We start from the raw sequence: 26,789 nt of genomic DNA on the forward strand, positions 1-26,789 counted from the left end.
GTCAGTGGCACTTCCTACTACCGCCAGTTTCTCACCATGGATGCACTTGATGGTGTTGCGATTTCCACACTTAAAGGTAAGTCATTTGTAAAAATGTGTTGCAAATTTCCTCTATTGGCCATTCTGTGTGTTTGAAGTTGAATTGTTATCGAAAATGATTCCTACTGGAAACAACCTGTAACGGAATGAAATTAGCTGACAGCTGCCAAACTCTGACGCATTCAGCACGCTCGCGCTCCACATTAAATTATTTTCTCACACAGAGAAAAATCGCGAAGAGGACACTGACACAGACAGACAAAGATAGAGCAGGTTACTTTTCATATTAAACGAATCATCAGCTCTCAGATTCTGTCAATTTTATTACGAAATTCGAACAATAAAAACTGTTTTAGCACTTGTAAATGTGACTGCTGTTGTAACGTTAGTGCCTCAGTTCAAGCGGCACGTGAACCGAATAATATCTCTTACTCTTCTTTACTATGTTAATAGTAAATAAACACGAATGAACAATTAGGTATGTTGAAAGATACGTAACTCACCGAAATGTGTGTAACATACATAATATCAATGAGTGTTTTTCAACCGTGGAAAGAGGTCAATAAAACTGGAGAACTGTAAAAAAAAAAAAAAAAGTTACCTCAGGAAAGCGTGTAATGACCGTAGCACGTTAGTTGGCTTGAAAAATTAGCTAAATATGTGCACTATATTACGTATATATATATATATATATATATATATATATATATATATATGAAGAGTTCAGATGCAAAAGCCTCTAAATGCCATTTGAAATTTTCTTCTTTATTGATGATTTGATGATTTTTATCAAACTTGTATATTTAAGTTCAGTAATTTCACTTAAATAACAATTAATAGGTAATTATCATTGCCATTTAAGTGAAATAACTGAACTTAAATATACAAGCTTGATAAAAATGATCATTTTAGAAGAAAATTTCAAATGGCACTTAGAGGCTTTTGCATCTGAACTCTTCATATATATATCCTTAAAATATTATAACATTGTTATTGTAATAAAACTTATTGTATTTATATATTAGGCTTAGGCTATGTATTATATTATATAGCTGTTATTTTTAACCTTTAATAATAATACCAGCTGACAGGGCTCTGTATGTTTACAGAATCAGGCCTAGGTGAGATATTATTTTCTTAAGAAAAATTAACATGTATCTACTGTGCCTAATATTTATCCAAAGTAATCGATATTGAATCAACATCAAAATCAAATCACAAGAATTGAATTGAAATCTTGAAATTTGTGTCAGCAATAATAAGAAAACAATAACGTTAGACCAGTTATTGTACCATGTAACAGTTGTCACTAAACTTAATAAAATTCTGTTAAGTTACTAAATGTTTTGACAATCACAATTGTGATGCAAGATTTTATTAGCAGTTTATAAAAACAGAATAAATGCTTTATTCTTGATTTATAAGCATATCTATAATGTGTTTAATAATTGTATTTCATACTTTATTAATTAATTTATCATTTCTAAATTATTACATTATTTAAACCAGATATTTAGGAGTTGTCAGTGGTTCATAAAATCAGTTAGAATGTGTAAGGACATGATTAATAATCTATTTAACGGTACATTTCACATTATTTGGACATATAGGCCTAGTTACAGTTACTCAGTGTGTTAATAAATGCTTTAATAAACTATTTAAATTCTTATTATTTGTGTTAATGAATGCTTTATTAACATACAAGATTTAAAGGCTCAGTTATCTTCTAAACAGTAAAAGGAAACAAACACAACACAAGTGATACAGAACATAGACGTGTATTACTCTGTGTTGTGTTTGTTTCCTTTTCAATCCTAGTCCTTGGGACCCACTGTCTGCACATTTTATATGTCTCCTTTATCTGATACACCCAGTTCAGTTTATATGGCTTTTTCCTAACGAGCTGATGATCTGAGTCAGGTGTGTTAAATAAGGGAGAGTACAAACTGCACAGCTGCAAGACCCCAGGATCAGGATTAAGAACCTAAACTTTAGAAGATAACTGAGCCTTAAGATCTCTTTTATAAAAGCTTTACGAGGCATAAAAATTCCTCACTTTAGATGAGCTCACAAAAATAGTTAACTGACCACTACTAAATGCTTTATAACTACCCAAATCAACCATTTGAATTACAGTAGGAATTCATGTGAATAAAGCATTTAACACATATGTCTAAATAATAATATGTATAAATGTACCTTTTTAATAGTTTATTAATCATTTACTTGATTAATAAACTATCTAACTGATTTTATGAACCACTGGCAACTCTTAAATATCTGGTTTGTAAATAATGTACTAATTTAGAAATGATAAATTGATCATTAAAGTCGTCATGAAATCAAATTTTACCATTCATATTTTTATATGCAATATTTCTTTTCTGTAGTATATCTCTTCCGGTCAAAATCTATTACTAGAGAGCATGGCTATTGTGACTGACGCTATCTCCACAACCTGACTGTAAACTCGCATTCAAATCTGCCTTCATTTTGTTTGCAACGCCCAACCTCTAACGATCCAATCAATTCCCAAAGGATAAAATCAAGCCCCGCCCCTACATTTTTTTCTAATCTCAGAAGCCGTTTAACTCGGATATACGTCACAATAAGGAAAAAAGGATAATCTCAACTTCCGTTTCATGGCGACTTTAATAAAGTATGAAAATACAATTATTAAACATAATAGATGCTTATAAATAAAGAAAAAAGAATTTAGCTTATAGCTGCGTTTATAAACTTCTTATTAATGTCTTTTAGTGCTTTATGAATTATGAATTAGCCTACCTATTTAGTAATGCTTAGGCTAACTGATGATTCATATCATGCAGTTATTATAAAGTGTTACCTAAATGTTTTTATTTAAATGTGTTTACACTAACATCGGTTATTTCATAACAAACATACAATGAACTATTGTATTAGTACTACTATGAATCAATTTTGTTAAATGCTCTACAACTGTTTATTGTTTTTTCATTATACTTAATTAATTTTCTGATGCTAACAAAAATAACCTTATTGTCAAGTGTTATGAAACTGTATCATTATTGCCTTTTTTTACTCACAAATCATTTAATAGATTTAATATTTCTGCCCTGTTAGGTCCATGTTACAAAACTGAAATTTCTCTATTTGGGTAAACTAAATAGCTATATGATGTGGATATATTTTTAAAATATCTGAATAGTTCTGCATAGAAAGTATAACGCTTAGAATCCTGAGCTATTCTAACTAACATATGTACATGTGTTCTAATCTAAGCTGCTAACATTGGGGAAGAAATTTTACCAACTCTCTCACGGGATGATATCCGGGATCTCTTTCCTGGTCCTGAGCACTTCCTGCGGCGCAAAGCCATTTGGCTTATGACTCATAAGGAAGAACAGGTAATTTTACTTAATGTGTTTTGGATATTTAACCTGTTAGTGGAAATTACATTTTCAGTACTTTAGCCACACCATATGTCAGTTGGTGTGGTTAAAGATCAACACTTACACATACAAATGAGATGTTCTGAAAATAAAATGACTTTTTCTGATTTGATTAATGTACAGTATACATTTGTATTTTAGGGGCACACGATTCCTGTTGAAGGCCAAGGTTCATCAGCAGATGATGAAAATAATGAAAGTTCAAACCGAGATGACCCCAGAACTTCAAAGTTTTTGAAGTTACCCAGCCCAGAATATGTTCTCTTCACTGACAGTGAACTACAACATGTGAGACGCGCATACTTTGAGCAGCAGCGTCTTGGAAAAGAGAGTGAAGTCACCTTATCAAAGGAGCTCTTCTGCCGGCTCATCCGAAATACCATGACAAATATGATCTCAATTGCAAGAGCGTCTTCAGATGACTGCAAATACCCCACTAAACATGAAGTTCTTGCCATGGCAAAGCGGTTAGTGGAATACTACCCTATGATAAAAGATAAGTCAACTGGATCTAGTCACAAGTGGGTAAGTGACTTTATTTACTTGAATATTTATAGTTAAAGCATGTTGTTTTGTTGTTTCAGTTTCAAAACTGTTCATTAATGATTTTGTTCTGTTGTACAGGACACTGTTGCCAAAAAGCTCTTGAAGCGACTTTCAAATATCCGAAGTCCTGTGAAGGCCAAACACCCTCCTTCCAAGAGAGCCCGTCTGGACGAAGAACCTTCTGCTGCAGTGGCAAGTGACTATGATGCTGATTCCAGTGCATCAACACTTCATCTATCACCACCTTCAAAATCAAGCACCCCACCGCAAGACAATGACAGCATCGATGAAGCATGTATGTACATCAAAATTTACCATAAAAAATATTGAATTTTTGCAATAAATAATACCATAATCTTTGGTAATATATGTAAGCCTAATTCTGCCTTATTTATTTTTATGTGGCATACATTCTTGAATAGCTTGTTTTCACATGACGTCACCCCACTGCGTTGCCATGGTGCGAAATGCAGATGGAGGCCAGGAAGTGATTTTCTATATTTAGGAAGCACTATAACAAACTGAAAATGCCTATGTTTTGCGTCGTTTATGGTTGCTCAAATCGATCAAACCATGAGGAGTTTTTATCGTGTGGCCAAAGTTGTTGTTCATAAGGGAGGAAAATACAAGAAATTGACAGAAAAACACATGGAAAAATGCCTTGCAAACCTACGTCTGCGGTGGGGAGGAGCCGAATGGGAAAATGTCCGTGTGTGTGTGCAGTGATCACTTCGTCAAATGTGAGTTAATACATTATTTATGTGGCTTATAATTACATTATTCAGGTGTTTAAATACACTTATGTGGCTGTTTGTGTAACGTACCAGTTTCAGAACTTTGTAAAGTCAAAGTATGTCTGTAAGACGAGTTAGTTGCTGATATCTACAGCCTCGATGGCAGGCAAATCTCTCAATTCAGTTGAAAATCGGTCCTCTTCATAACGTAAGGATCACGTCCAACATTTTCGATTTTCGACAACGTCACGATTTTCTGTTTATATATTTCTCTTGTAATAGCGTCTAAAGTAGTACAGTACGGATTTTCCTCCATCTCGTCCATTGCGCTTTTCACTCCTTGCCCTCCGTCTGACTTCCGCGCGTCAACACAATCACGTGACTGCAAACCACCTATTGTTGATTTTGTGCATCTCGTTCAATGATATATTCTAATTATGTTGTATGGCTGAATTATAGCCGATGGTCAAGACACCAGCCTCGACAGCCGGAAAACACAGGCACGACATTACAGGACTCTACGAGAAATGTACAAATCAAAGAAGCCAAACAAAGCTGCTGTAACTCATCTATTAGACCTGGAGTTCCAGTCCAGAAGAAATTTCATCGACTCAAATACTTTGAAGGAGCAAGACAGGCCTACACAAATATTACAGGCATACCCATGCTTCAAAGAACTGGACCATGTGAGTACACTGAAGCATAATTTAGACTGATCATCTACCTAACTGCAGACATAGAGGTTGATGATTTTTATAACTTTTAATAATTATTTATCTCAGACAATGGATGAACTGCGGAGAATCATTGAGCCAAACAATTGCCAATATATTTCTGAGGTGAAAGGCAGGTGGGAGACCTTCTACTCCAAGGTTCAGTTTTATGGTGTCATGAAGAAAATCATGAAGCCTCCAAGGACATTAAATGGAGGTAAAGCTGTATTTTATTGATAGATTTTTTTTTATAGATAATACCCACACACCTAATTTCAGTAACACTTTATAATAAATACAGTGATAAAGTCCTTGCAAATCATTTGCAAACTATTAGCTAGTTAACTGCTCATTGTATTTGTATTTTATTGTTTACATCTATTTGTAAACATTTTAAGGAACACTGAATATGAATGCATTTAATGTCTAATAAAGGTTGGTTTAAAGCACTTACTTAATTACATTTTCCATTCTCAATCTAAAGAAAACAATTTTCTCCTAATGGGCGGCAGTGGTTCAGGTGGTTGTCTACAAACCGGAAGGTTGGTGGTTCAATCCCTGGTTCCACCTGACCAAGTGTCGAGGTGTCATTAGCAAGACACCTAACCCCAGCTGCTCCCGACGAGCTGGATGAGTCTTGCATGGCTGACATCGTCGATGGGTGAATGTGAGGCAAAATGTAAAGCGCTTTGGTGGCCATGGGTCTGTTGAAAGCGCAGTTCATTTACCTAATAACCAATCAATTTTTTTTTACTACGAGCTAATTAAACAGTAATAATTGTGTTAATAACAGTGACAATGAACTCACTATTTGTATTTAGCATATTAAAATATTAAAGGATTAGTTCACCCAAAAATGAAAATTCTGTCAGTATTTACTCACCCTCATGTTGTTCCAAACCTCTATGTGTTTATTTGTTAGAGGTTTGGAACAACATGAGGGTGAGTAAATACTGACAAAAATTTCATTTTTGGGTGAACTAACCCTTTAACAATGTATATACTGCAATATATGAACTATTAATTAACTATAAACTAATAGTTTGCTAATGATTTTCAAGTACGTTATTACTGTATACTTATTATAAAGTGTTAAATTTCTTAGTGCATATTAATATAGATCTCTTCTCTTCTGTGTTTTTTTTTTTACTAGTTGAACATGCCATTGCTGTTTTTACTGCCCTGCCATTGCTCTTCCCATCTGGCTCTGCAGTACCCAAGAAAGTGGTCCAAATCAGTGAGGCTCTTTTCCACGTTCTTACGGTGAGTTTTCTTCAGTAATAATAATTTATTATATTATATTATATTATATTATATTATATTATATTATATTATATTATATTATATTATATTATATTATTACCATTGGGTCCATTGACAGCTATCCATTGACAGCTATTTAATTAACACTTTGAAGGGCCAGAAAGGCAGGAAAGACATTGTTAAAATAGTCCAAGTGACTACAGTGGTTCAATCTTAATTTTATGAAGCGAAGAGAATATTTTCTGTGCGCCAAAAATACAAATTAATGACTTTATTCAACAATTTCTTCTCTTCTGTATCAGTCTCTGACGCGCAATCACGAGAGCACCACGACATATGCGTGTGGAAAGCCGGGTCCTCTGTTATACAGCGAGATACATGCGTATCATCATCTGAAATATCCAAACTTTCAAGATGTGGCATGACAATATCACAATCGGTGCAGCACACACACTCCTGTTCAGTAGGCATCACTTGGCACTGATGATCTACACCACCAGCTCTTCATTGCTCTCTGTCTCTCAGAAGCTTGTGGCTGTGTTTTTGTTGCAGCCTCTTCTATCTCTTTTAGTTCGTTCTCTGTATATTCTGGTTTTAAAAAAATGCAATTCATCCTATGTTTCGAAATCTGCAGACATAGTTTTGAACTGTTTTATGTTGTGTGTGTATCTTCTTCTGCTTGTAAACATAGCAGTCATTGATTGATTGGCTTTCCGTCATTGATTGGCTTTCCACACGCGTACGTCGTGGTGCTCTCGTGATTGCGCGTCAGAGACTGATACAGAAGAGAAGAAATTGTTGAATAAAGTCATTATTTTGTATTTTTGGTGCACAGAAAATATTCTCTTCGCTTCATAAAATTAAGATTACTTAACCAAACACTGTTATGCAAATGGTCTGCCACAACACATCAAAGTGTTCTGTTTTCAGTTAAAACGGCGTTGTGTAAGTGCAAATGAATCAATAAAAACTAACTTTAGCTGGACAATAACTTTATTCTAGAGCTGCTGTGAATCCAACACAATCAATGTTACTGTAATCTTCTGTTATCACTGTAAAGCTGCTTTAAAACAATCTATTGTTAAAAGCGCTATATAAATGAGGGTGACTTGACTTAACTACATATTTTGCTGTTTTGCTGTGTTTGTAGTCTAAATTCTGTATTTATATATTTGGTTTTCTAGCCCTCAGAGGACCCTGATACCTTCATCCACCGGCGTGTGCTTTCTAGTCCTGTTTTGCTGGTTGGTGAGGAGAACTGCATGGTGGTTGTAGGTACAACTCCAGTTGTAACCTTTGAGAAAGATTTGCTGCATGAGGGGCTTCTCTACCTCCTGGCATATTACTATGCGTTCCACCTGACCTATCCCAGGTGTATTGCCACACTTTTGTCTGTGTTGCAAACAGAAGTTCTGGTAGATGTCCTCCATGAGCAGGATGCAACCCCCTCTTATAAAAAGGCCATTCAAGAATGGAAAATGTTTGCTGAATAAATACTGTTGCAAACCTGTATGGCTGAGGCAGTGATGGAGTGTTTTTTTGTTTTTATTTTTTGGTTTGTTCTTCATTATATTTGCACTTGATTTGTGTTAGTATGAGATTTCCCTGCTTTTTCAGTAGTGTTTCTTGAATCAATTGTATTAATGCAATACATTAATTGAGTAATTGCTGTTTAAAGCTGTTTGAGGTTATACAGTGTATGCAGCTTACAGACTGAGGCATAGCCGTTTTATGCAGAACATTTGCTGTTGATGTGCCATGTTATGACACTGATACTTCCTTATGTCAGTTGAATAGCCTAGGAATCAGTTCATCCTGCTTTATGTGCTCCATTTGTTAAAGAAGATGTTCTTTAATAAATGTTCAGCAAATCTGAATATGTTGTTTGTTTGATTATTTATTTAAATGTATACTATATTTCTTTATTGGGTTGTTTCAAATAATTTTCATCTATTTTTAGGTCTCGCATCTTAAAGAAAATCTAAATAAGGTTTCATTTTCTAGTTTTAAATCAATACACTAAAAATGACTTTATATCCTGTGCTTAAAAAAGTGAAAACTGCATAGTTTTAAGCATGTTTGTCTAGTTTTAAGACCAATGGTTTATTAGTGATTAGATTTAAGATAAAATATTCTAGTTTTAATTAAATTTTCACTAAATTTATTTATTATTTAATTCTGATAATAAGTAAAAACTGCAGTTTTAAGCATTTTTTGTCTACTTTTAAGACCAACAATTTTTTTTGTGACTAGATTTAAGATTAAATGTTCTAGTTTTAATGCAATTTTCACTAAATTTATTTATTATTCAGTTTTTATAATAAGTAAAACCTGCATAGTTTTAAGCATTTTTGTCTAATTTTAAGACCAACAGATTTTTTTTTTTGCGACTACATTTAAGATTAATGTTCTAGTTTTAATGCAATTTTCACTAAATTTATTTATTATTCAATTTTTATAATAAGTAAAAACTACATAGTTTTAAGCAGTTTTGCCTAGATTTAAGATTTAATTGCATTTATCAGTGACTAGATATTTATGCTATTTTCAAGAATTCTTATCAAGTCAGTTTTGCTTACCCCATTGGCAGATTTTTTTGCTTGAATTGAGTTAACTTTAACTAGATTCAAGTAAATCTTGATTATTTCAAGAAAGGCATTTTTTGCAGTGTAGGATTACAGAGAGCTTGCTTTGCTCTGTGATAGCAGCAGCATTTTGACAAACACGGTCAGGTCGCATAACGAGAGAAACTGAAACTTAAGTATCGATATTTTCACGTTGGTATCGATCAATATCGATACCAACGTTGGTATCGATATTATCGATATTAGTATCGATCTGCCCACCTCTAATGGCTGGCAGTCGGTCTAAGCAGAAGGGGAGAGTGAGAGACGCGCTGTTTTGTCTGTCATTCAGCGTACATTTGAATCGGAATATATAAATAGCACGAAGAGACTCCGGCAGAATAAACACAAATGAGAATGGACCAGTACGTCTCGGTATGGTTATTTGATACATTTATGTACTTTAGCGTTGTAATCGCGTCATCTTTGCAAGTATGGTGGAGCAACACACACACAAACACTAACGCTGGCGCATTTTTTTAAACTAACGTTACATACACATTCTGTGATAAAGTTTGCTACGTAACTTGCAAGCGAAATTACATTTATGCGAGGGAGCTGTGGCGTCATGTTTACTTGTCATACAGGTGCTTCTGTGGCAAATGTGAGAAGATGGCTAACTTACAGAACAAGAACATATATGCGGTTTTTAATACAATATCTTTAAATATATATATTTATAAACGTGTGGTTACACACTATACAAACAAGGTTTAAATTATATACACAGACATCCTACGACGACAACAACTTTAGACGCTTTTGTTGTTGAATTGGCTGACATCGACTGAAAAGACTATTTGCTCAAAAATCATAAAATACACTTACTATTACTGGAGGTGACGGTGGATCGCAAACAGTAGACGACAATCCACACTTGAGGATTAACTTTTAAGCCACAACAACAGGATTAACCCACGAGTCGATAAGTTATGTTTCCAAGAGACATTACCGGCTGTCGTTGAAACAATGGAGGATGATGTGTACAGATCACCGAGGGCGGGGTCTAGGCCACAGCCACACTGTCAATCAAACCCCTTGCTCATTTTCTACGTCACAAAGAGCTGGATCTCAGAACAGCTCGTTCTGAGGCAGTGCACATGATTTATTGAGATTGTAAAAAAACCACTGGGTGGATTTTTATCATTCTAGGGTGGTTTTGCTCACACACTGCCAACACACATTTATGTTCAAACACCATGTAAAAGTGAATTTTCCATAATAGGTGCCCTTTAAATAAAAACCTTGGATTATTTTGGTTATTTTCTATTAGTTTGCGGAGATGCTCAGCCCTGGCTGTTTTTAGTGTCTTTTTATTACGTGACATACTGTCTTTCCACGCGATTCTAAAGACCTCTAAATTAGTTTGTTTCCATTTACGCTCTAAGTTGCGAGTTTCTCTCTTGATAGCATGCGTAGCACTGTTGTACCATGGTGCTTTAGTTTTCTCTCTAACCTTTTTTAATTGGTGCAACAATATCTAATGTACTAGTAAAAATGGTGCTTAAACTGCTAATCATTTCCTCTAATTCATCTGTTTGTTTGGGTTCACTTAGCAGCTTAGATAGATCAGGTAAGCTATTTGAGAATCCATCTATAGTGGTTGGAAGGATTGTTCTGCCTGGTCTATAACGTGGCGCAACATGACATATTTCAGCAGTACGTATTATGCAAGTCACCATGTAATGATCAGTGACATCATCGCTTTGCGGTATAATATCTATATCAGTTGTAATGGTTCCATATGATATAATTAAATCTAGTGTATGATTTAGACGATGAGTGGGACCACTGACGTTTTATTTGACCCCAAAGGAGTTCAATAAATCTGTAAACGCAGCCCCTAAAGCATCATTTGTATTATCTACGTGTATGTTAAAATCTCCAGCAATTATTGCTTTATCGACATTCACCAATAGATCCGAGAGAAAGTCTGCAAACTCTTTTAGGAATTCAGCATATGGCCCTGGAGGTCTATATACAGTAGCCAGGGCTAGAGATAATATGGATTTCCTTCTTAGATCTAAGAGCGTAATATTTAGCACAAGTACTTCAAATGAATTAAACCTGTGATCTGTTCACAGCAAAATCCCCAGTGTTAAATTAACCCCGAGAAGTGAGAATTATATAAACTCTGAGCAGAGTGTTAAATGAACACTGAAGCAGTGTTAAAGTTAATGAGATAATTAAGTGAATAATTGAGTGATGATTGAGCATCATTGAAGACACCTGATGTTAACAAGCAGAATCACTGAAGGAGAAAAACTGAAATTTAAAGTCACCATTATGGAGATTAGTATTTGCTTTAGTTGGGCTCTTGACCCTTAACTCATTAACTTTACATTTTGTTTGGCTGCTGTACATGAGTTATAACAGCCAGATGAACAAATAGAAAAGGTGATCTGATGGTGATGATTGTGTTTTAACATAATCATTAATTCACAAACATTTGATCTGAAACACTGAATTCATATAAATTCTAATTTCTGAGTAAGGTTTACTTTATTAATCATAGCAGCAGTGACCTTGTGCAGCATAATACTCTCAACATCTACAGAATATTAAAAATAATTTCTATACAATTTTTTACTTCTCTACAATGTTAAGACACACAGACATCAATATTTAGCCTGTGAATCTCAACAATGGTAACAGTTATAAAGCATGTTGCATTGCATTCTGGGTGCCACCAATCAAAACTCATTCATGGCTCCCATCATGCATTGCTGCATGAATAAATAATGAGCTTATGTTCAGAGGTGATCTGTTTGTCACCACTGCTGAGAATAGTGTGTTAATGATTGATGTCTGTGTGTGCCTTTATAAAATATTTTTGGGATATTTATTTTTTATTTTTCTTATCGTTTTTTCATTGAAAAGGCTAAAAATGTTATATCCTAAAATGACGATGCTGCTAAAATCCTTAAGGAAAATTTAACTCAGAATTTATGCTCTTGATGAGTTCAGCGATTCAGGTCAATTAATGATTGTGTTGAAACACAACCAACACCATCAGATCGCCTTTTTTCATCTGGCTGTTATAAGTCACTTACAGTATCCAAAAAAAATGTAAAGTTAATGATTTAAGGGTCAAGAGCCCAACTAAAGCAAACACTAATCTCCATAATGGTGACTTACAATTCCAATTTTTCTCCTTCAGTGATTCTACTTGTTAACGTCAGGTGTCTTCAATGATGCTCAATCATCACTCAATTATTCACTTAATTATCTCATTAACTCAGAGTTTATATAATTCTCACTTCTCGGTGTTAATTTAACACTCTCAGTGTAACAATCCCCGTGACGTAATCAGACCAACTAATCAATAATGGCATTCGTTGACAACAATTTTCATAATCGATTATAATCGATTTTATCGATTAGTTGTTGCAGCCCTATTTATTTTTTTCATATTGTATTGCAAAACACTTGTTCAGCTATTAAGGTGGATACAGGGAAGGTTTGGTGGTTTGTGCAGGCTTAAGGGTGGGTTGAGGTGTAAGGGAAGGGTCAACAGTGTAATTATAAATGTAATTACAGAAATGAATTACATCTGTAATTACATGCAGGTATTTAAAAAAAAATATAAGTACAAATATAAATGTAAAGTCATGTATGCAGCCAATAAGTGCATTGTATCAAATGATTGCTTTATATGTAAGTAGGATACATAATGTTTAAGGCCACCTAATATAAAGTGGAACCAAATAAATTTATTTCATACTAAGTAGACTACAAATCCATTAAACAATGTACTGACATATTAGCTCCCCTTCTGAAGTAGGAATCTTATCGTTTTACCATCCCTTCATCTGCACGTTTTCACCCATGGCGCCTGTATTTTGTTTTCATAAGCGACTAAAGTGAACAAGAACGTATTTGACAGTTTAAAAAAAATGAAAGAAGTCACTCACGAGACTTGACATCTGACAGCCAGTTGTCTGTGTGTGTGCTGAAGAGAAGTGCGCTAATAATACGATCCATTAGAAGTTTAAACTGATAAAGCTTTAAACATGTGGAAATAATAAACTGTAATGATGAAAGAAGAACTATGCTACCTGTGAGAGTGATCGCGATATAGATGATAATCATGTTTACATACTCCTCTGCACTCACCATTTCTCTGTCAGTCAAGAGAGCTGTCAGTCAATAAATGTGAAAACAAAGTAACTTGTGTTACTTATTTTAAAAAGTAACTCAGATATTTTTGAAAAAGTACTGTAATCTGATTACCTAACTCAAATTACTTGTTATGAGTTACCATCAACACTGTAAGGATAGAATGATCTCTATATAAAATCAGTCTTTAAATGCAAGATATTTAAAGTGTACCTAAAGTTTACTTGCAGTAGTTCAATTTTAGCACAATCAAATATATTTACGTATATCTTTAGTTGGACCTCAGTACTATTTCTGCACAGCAAAAACTCCAGTGTTAAATTAACTCTCCTGGGAGTTTATTTGACTCCAGACTCAAGAGTGTTAAAGTGTTAAAATATGAGTGTTAAATTAACACTCAAGTGTGTTAAAGTTAATGAGCTAATTAAGTGATTAATTTAGTGATAATTGACCATCATTGAAGACACCTGATGATCACAGGCAGAATCGCTGAAGAAGAAAAATCTCATTTTCGAAGTCACCATAATGGTGATCATTATTTGCTTAGAGAAAAGGTGATCAGGTGGTGTTGATTATAGTTTGACATAACTCACTAAGCAAAATGATGTCCAAAAGATGTTTTTCAATGTCTTTGTCACAAAAGGCAGAGTTTGAAAAGACTTCCACTAAGGGGCCAGAATGAAAGTTTTTATGACGTCTTTTTTGACATGTTCTGGACATCTGAAAAAGACGTTAATGGATCCTTCGTGCAAGGTTAAAAACTAGTTCAAATGTGGCCATTCTCAACATTATTTATGGTCTATACTGGTTTATACTGTTTCTGGACCAAATAAAAACTCTCAGGATGCATTAAATTAAAACTTATGTTTATTTTTTTTCCTTACATTGTTTAGATGGTGATATTTATTTCATTTTGAGTCACCATTGTGGTGATCAGTGTTTCCTTTAGTTGGGCTCTTGGTCCCAATAATTAGTATTCTAGCTTTTCTTTGGCTGTTGTAACTGTGTGTGTTTGAATAACACCATTGTTGTGACAGAGAAAGCCAAGAAAATTGGCTCTCATCAGCTCCTTGTCGGTTGTTGACGACGATGATGATGATGATGAAATCAATATAAAGTGGGCATTTAACGTTGTGTTTAGACTTTTGTGTTTGTATCTGGAGTTTATAACCACCAATCTTGTGGAACTGCATTATTTGGCCTAGTAGTTGGACAAAAAGCAAATTTACACAATGTTTTGAGAAAATGTTCCATCTAGTCACACACAGACATCAAGATTTTGCATATGATTCACAAAAATGGTGACAATAAATAAAAAAAATGCTTCATGCCGCAATGCATGATGGGTAGCTTTCATAGTACAAAACATCCTCGATTCCCAGGCTTTTTTGTTTTGGTTGTCACCGTCGTTGAGAATCATATGCAAAATCTTGATATCTGTGTGTGACTATGTGTTTCAATTTCTTAAAACATATTGTATACAGTGGTCATTATAAAGTTACTGGTCCAAATAATGCAGTTCTACGAGATGAATAATTATAAATTTCAGATATAAAAACATAAGTTTAGATGATTTTGTCATCATCAGCAAGCATCTGAAGACATCTAATTTTTAATTTTCTTGGCTTTCTCTGCACAATCAATGGTGTTATGCAAACAGTTACAACAGCCAAAGAAAAGCTAAAGTAAGAAGAATTGGGACCAAGACCCCAACTAAAGCAAACACTCATCACCACAATGGTGACTTAAAATGAAACAAATATCACCATCTAAACCACATCTAAACAATGTAAATAAACTAATTTATTTCAAATTGTAAATTTAATGCATCCTGAGAGTGTTTCTTCAGTCCAGAAACAGTTTAAATTGTCTAAATAAGACCATGAGTTATGTTGAAAACATGTTGAACTTGTTTTTAACCTTGTACGAAGGATCCATTAATGTCTATATCGGACGTGCAGAACACGTCACAAAAAGATGTCATGAAAACTTTCATTCCAGCCCCTCAGTGGATCAACCCCATCAGACTTTTGTGACAAAAACAATATCTAAAGTATAAAATGTAAGGGTTGACAGACTGCCGCACTGAAGCAAACACTGATCTCCATAATGGTGACTTATAATTTTGATTTTTCACTTTCAGTGATTCTACTTGTTAACATCAGGTGTCTTCAATGTTGGTCAATCATTGCTCAATTAATCACTTAATTATCTCATTAACTTTAACACTGCTTCAGAGTTAATTTAACACTCTTGAGTGTGGAGTCATATAAACTCCCAGGAGAGTTAATTTAACACTGGAGTTTTTGCTGTGTGTGCTGCACCCTGTGTCTACCCTTCTCTGACCATATAATAAACTGAGTTACTTGCATATTGCTTCCTGGCCATCATTTGCCGTGACAGAACGATCTGACCGTTATGGAAGCAGCAGGTGGATCGCCAGCGTCTCTTCAGGACTTCGTCGACAGCAGCATACAGAGGATGGATTCCTGTGAGAAAAACATCAATGACACAGGGAGAGCTGTTCAAGCTCTAGTAGCGCAGGTGTCCGAGCTCACCCAGAAGATCCAGCTTTTGCGTGTGCCCACTGTGCCCCCCACGCCGCCTGTTCCCCTCATACCATCAGTTAACCCTTCCCAGATGGAACCTCGTCTACCGGTGCCCGAGCTATATGCTGGTGAGCACAGCTTCTGCAGAGCGTTCCTCACTCGGTGTTCAATGCACTTTGCACTTCAACCCAGAACCTTCAGTACTGAACAATCTAAAGTGGCGTTCGTTTTGACACTATTGTCTGGGAAGGCGGCACTATGGGGGACGGCGGTGTGGGAAAACCAAGACCCATGCTGTACTTCGTTCCAGACACTCGCCGACGAAATGAAGCGAGTCTTCGATCAGGCGGTGGCCGGGAGAGAGGCAGCTAGAATTCTTGCGGATCTACGTCAAGGAGATAAGTCTGTATCAGATTTTTCCATCGAATTCAGAACTTTAGCGGCTGAGTGTCAATGGAACGAAGAGGCGCAGTCCCACATAGCAAACAGATCCGGAACGGATCTGCCGCGGAGGTAAGAACCAGGTCCGGAACGGAGTCCACTTGCACAGCGCAACGGATCCGGAACAGATCCGGATTGCGGATCCAGACTAGATCCGCGGCAGACCCTATCCGGATCCGATCTGGACCCGTTCATTTTGGAATGAAAACCTTTCAGATCACTCATTCAAAACTAGTAATCTGGCCAAAACTACAAAAATATTTCAAATCTACTGGTGGGCCAACATTAGATAGACTGCCCACTAAACAACATGATGTCCAAAAGATGTCTTTTCAACGTCTTTGTCACAAAAGTCGGATGCTGAAAAGACGTCCACTGAGGAGCCAGAATTAAAGTTTTTATGACGTATTTTTTTGACGTGTTCTGCACGTCCGATGTAGACGTTCATCGAACCTTCGTACAAGTTTAAAAACTAGGTCAAATGTTGGCCATTGAGTTTAAAACTCATGTTTATATCAATGTCATTTCCTTACATTGTTTAGATGAGGTTTAGATGTTGATATGTTTCATTTTAAGAAACCATTGTGGTGATGAGTGTTTGCTTTAGTTGGGCTCTTGGTCCCAATTCTTCTTACTTTAACTTCTCTTTGGTTGTTGTAACTGTGTGTTTGTATAACACTATTATTGTTGCATAGAAAGCCAAGAAAAAGTAAAATCGGCTGTCATCAGCTCCTTGTTGATGACAAAAACACAAAGCGAGCTTTTAATGATTTGTAGACTTTTGTCCTTATATCTGCGGTTTATAACCACCTATTTTGTGGAACTGTGTTATTTGGACCAGCACCATTACAGTTGTTGCTTATTTGAAGGTCAATAAAAATCATGTGTACTCAATGTTTTGAGTAAATATGTCACATAGTCACACACAGACATCACGATTTTGCATATGATTCTCAATAACGGTGACAACCAAAAAAAAAAGCTTGGGAATCAAGGATTTTTTGTACTTTGAAAACTACCCATCATGCATTGCAGCATGAAGCTTTTTTTATTGTCACCGTTCTTGTGATACATACGCAAAATCTTGATGTCTGTGTGTGACTATAAGGTAAATTTCCTAATAACATTGTTTAACAAGCTTTTTTTATTCATCTTCAAATATGTGCTAATTTTTATGGTATACAAATAACACAGTTCCACAAGATAGGTGGTTATAAATGGCAGAAATAAAGACTAAAGTCTAAACACAACATCAAATGCTCACTTTGTGACTTAGCAATGATAATCAACAAGCTGATGCCAGCATCTCACTTTTTCTTGGCTTTCTGTGCAACAACAATAGTGTTATACAATCACACAGTTACTACAACCAAAATAAAGTTAAAGTATGATGAATTGGGACCAAGAGCCCAACTAAAGCAAACACTCATCACCACAATGGTTTCTTAAAATGAAACATATCAACATCTAAACCTCATCTAAACAATGTAAGGAAATGACATTGATATAAACATGAGTTTTAAACACGATGGCCACATTTGACCTAGTTTTTAAACTTGTACGAAGGTTCGATGAACATCTACATCGGACGTGCAGAACACGTCAAAAAAACACGTCATAAAAACTTTAATTCTGGCTCCTCAGTGGACGTCTTTTCAGCATCCGACTTTTGTGACAAAGACGTTGAAAAGACATCTTTTGGACATCATGTTGTTTAGTGGGCAGTCTATCTAATGTTGGCCCACCAATAGATTTGAAATATTTTTGTAGTTTTGGCCAGATTACTAGTTTTGAATGAGTGATCTGAAAGGTTTTCAGACCGAAATGAACGGGTCCAGATCGGATCCGGATAGGGTCTGCCGCGGATCTAGTCTGGATCCGCAATCCGGATCTGTTCCGGATCCGTTGCGCTGTGCAAGTGGACTCCGTTCCGGACCTGGTTCTTACCTCCGCGGCAGATCCGTTCCGGATCTGTTTGCTATGTGGGGTGGGACATGTTCCTGCATGGGCTGGCTGACCGCATCCAGAGAGAGATTTATACGCTGGAGCTACCCACATCTCTTAATGGACTCATTGATCTGGCCTTAAAGGTGGATGCTTGTGTGACCAGAGCGGAGAGAAGAAGTCTGCCCAGCCGGTTGGCCAGTGGTTCCGAGAGTCAGCGGTTCAGCGGAGCGGATGCGGTCAGCGCTACTTACGATCATGAGCCCATGCAGGTAGGGCGAGCTCGACTTTCCCGGGAGGAGAAGGAAAGGCGGAGGTCCCATGGACTATGCCTTTACTGTGGAGGGACTGGTCATCATGCTTACAGCTGCCCGGTAAAAGGCCAAGCCCGATAGTAACTATGAGGCTACTATCGGGTGGGATCTCCGTTGAGAAGACCTCATCAACATCTACGCTCCTCCCGGTAAGACTTAGATGGTCAACACACACCCAGGACTGTCGTGCACTGTTGGACTCGGGAGCCGAAGGTAATTTTATGGACTATTCGTTTGCACTTAAAGGATTAGTTCACTTTTGAAAAAACTTTTGCTGATAATTTACTCACCCCCATATCATCCAAGATGTCCATGTCTTTCTTTTCTCAGTCGAAAAGAAATTGAGGTTTTTGATGAAAACATTCCAGGATTTTTCTCCATATAATGGATTTATACCATTTAACGCTATTGTTGAAGTTATTGTCCCTATTATTACAGTTGCTGCCTATAGAGGAATGTTTGGAAATGTAAACTGATATTTACTACTCACTGTGTGTGTGTGTGTGTGTGTGTGTGTGTGTGTGTGTGTGTGTGTGTGTGTGTGTGTGAGAGAGAGAGAGAGAGAGAGAGGGAGAAATACTAATGTGCCTAAGACTTTTGCACAGTATATAAATCTGTACTGAAATATGTCAATTTATCCTGTCTGAAAACGCCATCTTACCCCATATTTTGCTCTGAGGGTTTCCATTGAGGGCTCTGTGGTTCACAGTGCAGCCATAAATATCCCCTTCAATGGGTGTAAACTTAAGAGTGGAGAAGATGTTGAAGGTACCATCTGTCTTTGGACGGTATTGGCTTAAACTCGTGCCCTCTGTCACATTAACATTATTCTTAGTCCATGAGATGCTGACAGCTGGAGGATAGAAGTCAGTCACATGACAGATGAGGGTGTTCTGAACACCCAGGTATATGTCATCCTTTGGATAGATGGAAGTCTGGGGAGCATCTAGAATCAAATAATTTTATCCATTAAAAAAAACATTAATATACATTGGATATTATTTAATAAAGAGATCTTCATTTGAGTTCTGAACGACATGAGGGTGAGTATTTAATGACAGAATTTCATTTTTGGGTGAACTACCCCTTTAACTGTCTTTCATTTTTGGTATTAATTGATTTGACTTATAATTTAACAAATTTTCTTATTTAACTGATTTATCTCACTTTCAAATAAAAATATCTTATGTACATTCATATACAAAACATTAATATGGGGTCCAGATGCTTCTAGTGTGGCGTCTTTGGTATTCTCATTCTAATAGCACTAAACTGAAAGCAGCATTGAGAGTAGAATTTGATAGGGAACATCTCAGGTTACTTGGCTGTAACCCTGGTCTCTGAAAAAGCAGGAACAAGATGCTGTGCTGCATTGCCTCACTGGGAGCTTGTTCAGGATGTCTCTTCAGACAAAGTGACCTGAAAGTGCACTTGTTTAACGTCTATTTATAGCAACTGCCTTTCTTTCTTTCTTTTTTTAGTTTATTTATAAAGTACATTTATGACAATTTAAGATAATAGAAGTTGTGCTTTTCATTTTAATTGTGCCTTCGTTTTACTCCGTACTTCAATTATAAACTAAAATGTTGGGGCACACAAGCATTTTGAAGACTGGCTAAAATCATAATGCAGCCAACACATTGGGCCCCAAGTTACGTGATGAGCGGGCTTTCCCCTGATATGTGCCCTAACATCTCGAGCCCCTGAAAGGTTCAGTTCATTAGAACCTCTGATCTGGAAGAAACCTTAAGCAATTTTGATATTTCTGTTTAAGATTTCACCACATTTTAATGATGTTCAAGTTTTATTTGTTCTTGCTAAGGGTGTGCATTCCTTTTATTTGTTTTGTATGAAGATGTTTTAGTTAAAAACATAGGAAACCAATGGTTGACAAACATTTTCTAAAATTTACATTTGAGATCTTAACCCCACTAAGAGAAACAAAATACTGTCTAAAATGAAAAAGTAAAAATTGTTGTTACAAGAAACACATCTTAAAGTCCCTGTGAACCGGAAGTTCCAAACGATTTTTCTCCAGTGCTGTGACGTATTTCCAAGTGAAACGGAATATTGAACAGAGGGCAGGGTTTTACTCTAGCGCTCCTCCTCTCCATCTCTCGCTCATAGCAAACTAACGGTTTGAGGGGGGTGGCTAAGCGTTTCCCCACCCAAACTGTGAAACCTACGTCATCAGAAAAAGAAACCGTTCCAGACCGGAAGTAACTTTTCGTTCACTGACGTCCACTGAGGGGCCGGAATGAAAGTTTTTATAACGTCTTTTTTTGACGTGTTCTGGACGTCTGAAAAAGATGTTAATGGATCCTTTGTACAAGGTTAAAAACTAGTTCAAATGTGGCCATTTTCAACATTATTTATGGTCTATTTTAGACAATTTATACAGTTTCTTGACCAAATAAACACTCTCAGGATGTATTAAATTAAAACTCAAGTTTATTTCAATGTAATTTCCTTACATTGTTTAGATGGTGATATTTTGTTTTGAGTCACCATTGTGGTGATCAGTGTTTGCTTTAGTTGGGCTCTTGGTCCCAATAATTTGTATTCTAGCTTTTCTTTGGCTGTTGTAACTGTGTTTGAATAACACCATTATTGTGACAGAGAAAGCCAAGAAAATTGACTCTCATCAGCTCCTTGTTGTTGTTGTTGTTGATGATGGTGATGATGATGATGAAATTAACATAAAGTGGGCATTTAACGTTGTGTTTAGACTTTTGTGTTTGTATCTGGAGTTTATAATAGGGCTGGGCGATATATCGCATGATATTGTTATGCGCGTCTAATCAGTAAAGCCGGTTCCTTGATTAGTTGTAAATCATCTTCACATGCTTTCAAATGGACGATATGAGTGTTAAATTAACCCTCAAGAGTGTTAAAGTTAATGAGATAATTAAGTGATTAATTTAGTGATGATTGAGCATTATTGAAGACTCCTGATGATCACAAGCAAAATCGCTTACGGACAAAATCACAAATTGTAAGTCACCGTTATGGAGATCAGTGTTTGCTTTAGTTGGTCTCTTGGCACTTATTAGTGATGGGAAGTTCGGATCATTTTACTGATTCGGATCTTTGAGTCTCGTTCAGTAAAATGAACGAATCTTTTATCGAGTCATTTCGTTCATTTCGTTCATTTCATAATTATATATTTAAAATGTCATGTTAAATATCCCAAAACGTCTAGTACTTACGAAAATCTTAATTACATTTGTAAAAGTAACATAAATAATGCAGCCAAAGCCAATAAGCAACTGAAATAACTGTAACGTTAGCTATTAATTAGTTGCTGCGTCTCAAGTTCAGGCTATTGCAGTCTGACCCTGTTATAGTTCACCTCACCTCCTGATACGAGACGTTCTTTCCTTTGCAACTTCATATTTATCAGGTTTGTTCTCCTCCTCTCATGTCTCGAGACGTTAGCTGTTGACCCGTCAGTGTCTGACTCTGATCTGTGCTGTCTGCTGGCCGTGCCATGCGATATAGCAGGACCGGAAAGATTAAAGATTAGTTCATCTCTCGAGTTCGGGTTCGGCCGGGTCCGAGTCTTTCGTTCTTCCTGTCATTCCCATTAAGTCTATGCTTTCAGTACCGGAAAGGGGAATGATTAGTTCATTTGAGTCTTCGGGTTTGAGTCCGTCGTTCTTTTCTCACGTGGCCACGGGTCTCGCATCAAATACAACATTAGATTCGTATTATTGACTGCGTCTGAATATTGTGTTATATAGGCATTAAAATACAAATGTTCAATAAACATTATAAACGTCCATTATTCCTTATTCCTTATTATTGTCCCTGTCTGTCTCTTTTCTATATTATGCATCTGTGGTGTGTTTTATTATATATTGTACATTAATTAACTACTATTATATTATACATCATCTACGTGCTTGTTTGTAAAAGGTTTGTGAATTAGTTTGTAAAAAGTTCGTGAATTTGGGTATTCAATACGGTGACAATTCACGTGACTAAAGAACGAAGGACTCAAACCCGAAGACTCAAATGAACTAATCATTCCTCTTTCCGGTGGTCTGACAGGCTCAATGGGACTGACAGGAAGAACGAAAGACTCGGACCCGCCGAACCCGAACTCGAGAGATGAACTAATCATTTCTGTTTCCAGTACAGATTCAGAATCCATATGTTGCGCAATGCGCATGCGCGGGTAACACAAGATGAACGAATCACTCCCTGAGACAACTCGATAGTCCCGAGTCATATTAAAGATTCGTTCAAAATGAACGAATCGTTCATGAACGACACATCACTAATGATGATGATGATGATGATGATGATGATCATGATCATCATCTAGTGACTTGACTGACTGATCTCGATCAGAATCTAAGCTCTGATTAAAAGGGTAATGTTCTTAGTTTAATTCATAACTGTAATACTATAGTATAAAATATAACAAGGTTTTAAATAATTTGGAGAATTTTACAGACAATTTGTGCACACAAAAAAAATTGCATTACAATGAATAACACAGACATCAAGACTCAGGATATGAATCTCAAGAATGGTGACCATTTGAAAAAACAATTCATGCTGCAATGCATGCTGGGTAATACCATAATACACAACTCATACACGGCTTTCAGCATTCATTGCAGCATGAATCGTTTTTGAAAGGTCACCACTGTTGAGATTCATATACTGATTCTTGATGTCTGTGTAAGTCAGCATGATACCATTGAGGTTTTTAAAATCCGATTGTCACAACATTTGGACTTACAGCAGAATTACAGTAACTTATAAAGATAAATTTTAATCAGAGATCAGTACTGAGATCAGACAATCACGACACTAAATGATGATTCATAACTTCTTAAATCATTGTCAAAACACAACCACATGCTCACACTGGCTTTTGGGCCATAACAAATGTGTGTCATAAACACTCAGTTACAGCAGCCTGAGGAACAACTGGTGTTATACAGTCAAGGGTCAAGAGCCCAACTAAAGCAAACACTGACCACTATCATGGTGTCTTTAAATAAAACTCAATAAATCATCTTCATCTAGACCTCTGTTCATTCACAATAAAAACTTCTGTAGACGCATGATAAAACTCAAACTGGTTGATAATAAGTGAAGCTGGTGCTGTTTGTGGAGATGTTCAATCCTCCTCTGCTGAGATCTTTAGAGGTTTAAACATATCATCTTCAGTTGATTTCATTGAATGTTGTGGTTGGAAGTCAGTTGTAGTTCTTGTGTTCATCTTTCCTTCAGTGATTCTGCTGATTAACAGCAGGTGTTCATCTCTAATCCTCAACCATCACTTAATTAATCACTTAACTAATCACTTAACTAATCACCTAATCACTTAACAGAAATACACAAAAGTTTGCAAATGACATTTTATCATTAGTTTTTAGTCACCTTACTCATGTTTGAGAATGCTTGACTAACTATGACTATCTATGACGCTGAATCACACAAAGTATTAACACAAAAAGTAAGTGCATGCTGTTTTTACATTACCACAGAATCACTCCTGACTATTGCATTGTGAGATGTACCTATTAAAGCTTGAGTTAAGTTAAAACCAAACGTTTCTTCATACCTGTTGTGCCAGACACAAATTGTTCGGTAACACTTTAAAATAATGGTAAGTAGTTAACAAGTAGCTATGCAGGAAGTAATAGGTAGTACTGCATTAACACCGAAGTCAATACTACACTCTAAAAAGAGATGTGTTAAAAAACAACACACATCATGTGTTGATGGTATTTTGACACAAGTTGTGTAGTTTTTAACACACAATGTGTGTTAAAATGTAACTGGATAGAATTTTAAAGGGGGGAGGGAAGTTTGTGTTTAAGAACCTAATTAGAGGTAGTATATTTTATATGGTATCCCATAACAAGCTCTAAAATAAATGAAACAATACATTACAATAAATAAATAAAATCTTAATTCATAAAAAAACTTCAGATTAATGAGTGTTTTTGGCAGCCAATCACATCATGCCTCGGTTTCAATGTTTTTTTTCAAATGCTGATTTCACTTGTTATTAATAACTAATTTATTTTAACAAACAATTTATTTCTGTCAGACGTCTACAGAAACACTTATTGAGAATTACCAGGTTTTGTGTTGACGATTCATTGAATGTTTGTTTTGATGTCACCAGAATCGTGATTAGTGGCAGCTTTATTTGGGCTCTTGACCCTTCACTCTTTACCATTCGTTTCTCTGTTGGCTGTTTCTGTGTATTTATATTGCACATCTGAAACAGTTGAAATTACCTTGAGGAAAAAGATCATTAAATGATCATTTTTCAACATGATGTTTTTTAACATAGCAAGAGAAGTTTAATGTTTAAGAGATAACTTATATATGATCACTTATATTTGATAACAGATATTCAGTGTTTAAATTATATTATGGTGTATGCTACCTTATGTTATAATTCTTTAAAAAATATGTTTAGAGAAAGTTTAAAGCTGCAGCAGAAACTAGTCAAATACAGACATCAAGAATCAGCATATGACTCTCAACAATGGTGGCAAAGCTTCATGTCTCTAGTATAAAGCTCATCCATAAGTCCCAGCATGCATTGCGGCATGACATTTTTCGTTTGTCACCATTATTGAGATCCATACGCTGATTCTTGATATCTGTGTTTAACTGGTTTCTGCTGTAGCTTTAAACTTTTTTTGTCATTCTGCACTTTTTGATTGCTGGATGTAGTTTCACAAAACTTTCAGAACTAACAATAAATCATTAAGTTAAAGCACACCATCCAAATACTCAAAAACTTGATCATAACTTGCTGATTATGACATCATCAAGAACCATCTGATCATATTTTCTCTCACCATAACAGATGTATTTTATTATAATACAGTTACAGCAGGCAGAGAAACACTAAAACAAGAGTAAAGGGTCAAGAGCCCAAATAAAGGAGCCATTCATCACGATTATGGTGACTTGAAATAAAACTGAAGTGAAACATCAAACCTCTGTTAATTCTCAATAAGAGCTTGTCTATGTAGATTAATGATGTTTAAAACATCCAAATGTTCAAACAAACTCTATTAAACATCACTGGACTACATAAATACAAGTTACCAATACGTGTCAGTGTTCATCCAAACACTTTTGTAAGCACACGGGAAGTAACTCTGGCAAATACTCTCCGACTACAGTCACATGTGACGCATATCTGACACAAGTTGTGTTACTATAACACATTAGTGTGTAAAAGGTTTCAACAAGACACTGCTGCTGTCTAACACATTAGTTGTGTTAAACGTAACACAAAATGTGTAATCCTTATAAACACAGAGATGTGTAAAGAAACGACACAGGTTGTGTGTTAAATTTGACACAACATGTGTTGTCCTTGAGCAAACACACTACATGTGTTAAAATCTACAAAACGGGTTAAAATCTACACAACATGTGTTAAAATCTACACAAAATGTGTTGTCCCTGAGCACACACACTACATGTGTTAAAATCTACACAACATGTGTTAAAATCTACACAAAATGTGTTGTCCCTAAGCACACACACTTTATGTGTTAAAATCTACACAGCATGTGTCATTTTTAACATCTCTTTTTACAGGTTGTGTTATTTACAAAATCATTTTATAAGAGTGCACCAGTGTAAATAAAACTTATAAACACAATATTTTGTCAGTTGCTACATTTTAATCTAATTCAAAGTGCAAACTTAGTGAAATCACACTCCCTGTGTTAAGAACAATAACACACTGGTTGAGTTAAAAGTAACACAAAATGTGTTGTCCTTAACTAGACACACAGGTGTGTTAAGATATAACACAGGTTGTGTTGTTTTTAACACATCCATTTTAAGAGTGTATTAACTAATATGGAACCAATATTAACTAATCATTAAGTAATAGGTAATTTAGTACAAAGGTAGTTCCTTGGTAGGTATTTGATTGTTACTAAAGAAATATATCCTCATTGAGAACTACTTGTGAACTAAGAAATAATAACCAATTAATTACTAATCACAAAAGTAACATGTCTAAAAAGTGAACAATTGTGGGGGTTTCATACTTTTAACATGGT

General features: G+C 35.7%; 1 protein-coding gene across 1 annotated transcript; it reads left to right on the forward strand.

Annotated features, from left to right (window-relative positions):
• The first annotated feature begins 36 nt into the window (after positions 1-36).
• LOC120477729 (uncharacterized) lies at positions 37-8,257 on the forward strand. The gene is made up of 8 exons (XM_089120093.1): positions 37-76; positions 3,304-3,428; positions 3,615-3,998; positions 4,098-4,314; positions 5,213-5,439; positions 5,536-5,683; positions 6,620-6,729; positions 7,914-8,257. Exons 1-8 carry the CDS (start codon positions 37-39, stop codon positions 8,220-8,222), a joined length of 1,560 nt encoding a protein of 519 aa, XP_088976219.1. The 3' UTR covers positions 8,223-8,257.
• The last annotated feature ends 18,532 nt before the right edge of the window (positions 8,258-26,789 follow it).

Source organism: Pimephales promelas, chromosome 2, assembly GCF_988280905.1.
Source record: "Pimephales promelas chromosome 2, fPimPro1.hap1.1, whole genome shotgun sequence".
Classification (NCBI taxonomy): Eukaryota; Metazoa; Chordata; class Actinopteri; order Cypriniformes; family Leuciscidae; genus Pimephales; species Pimephales promelas.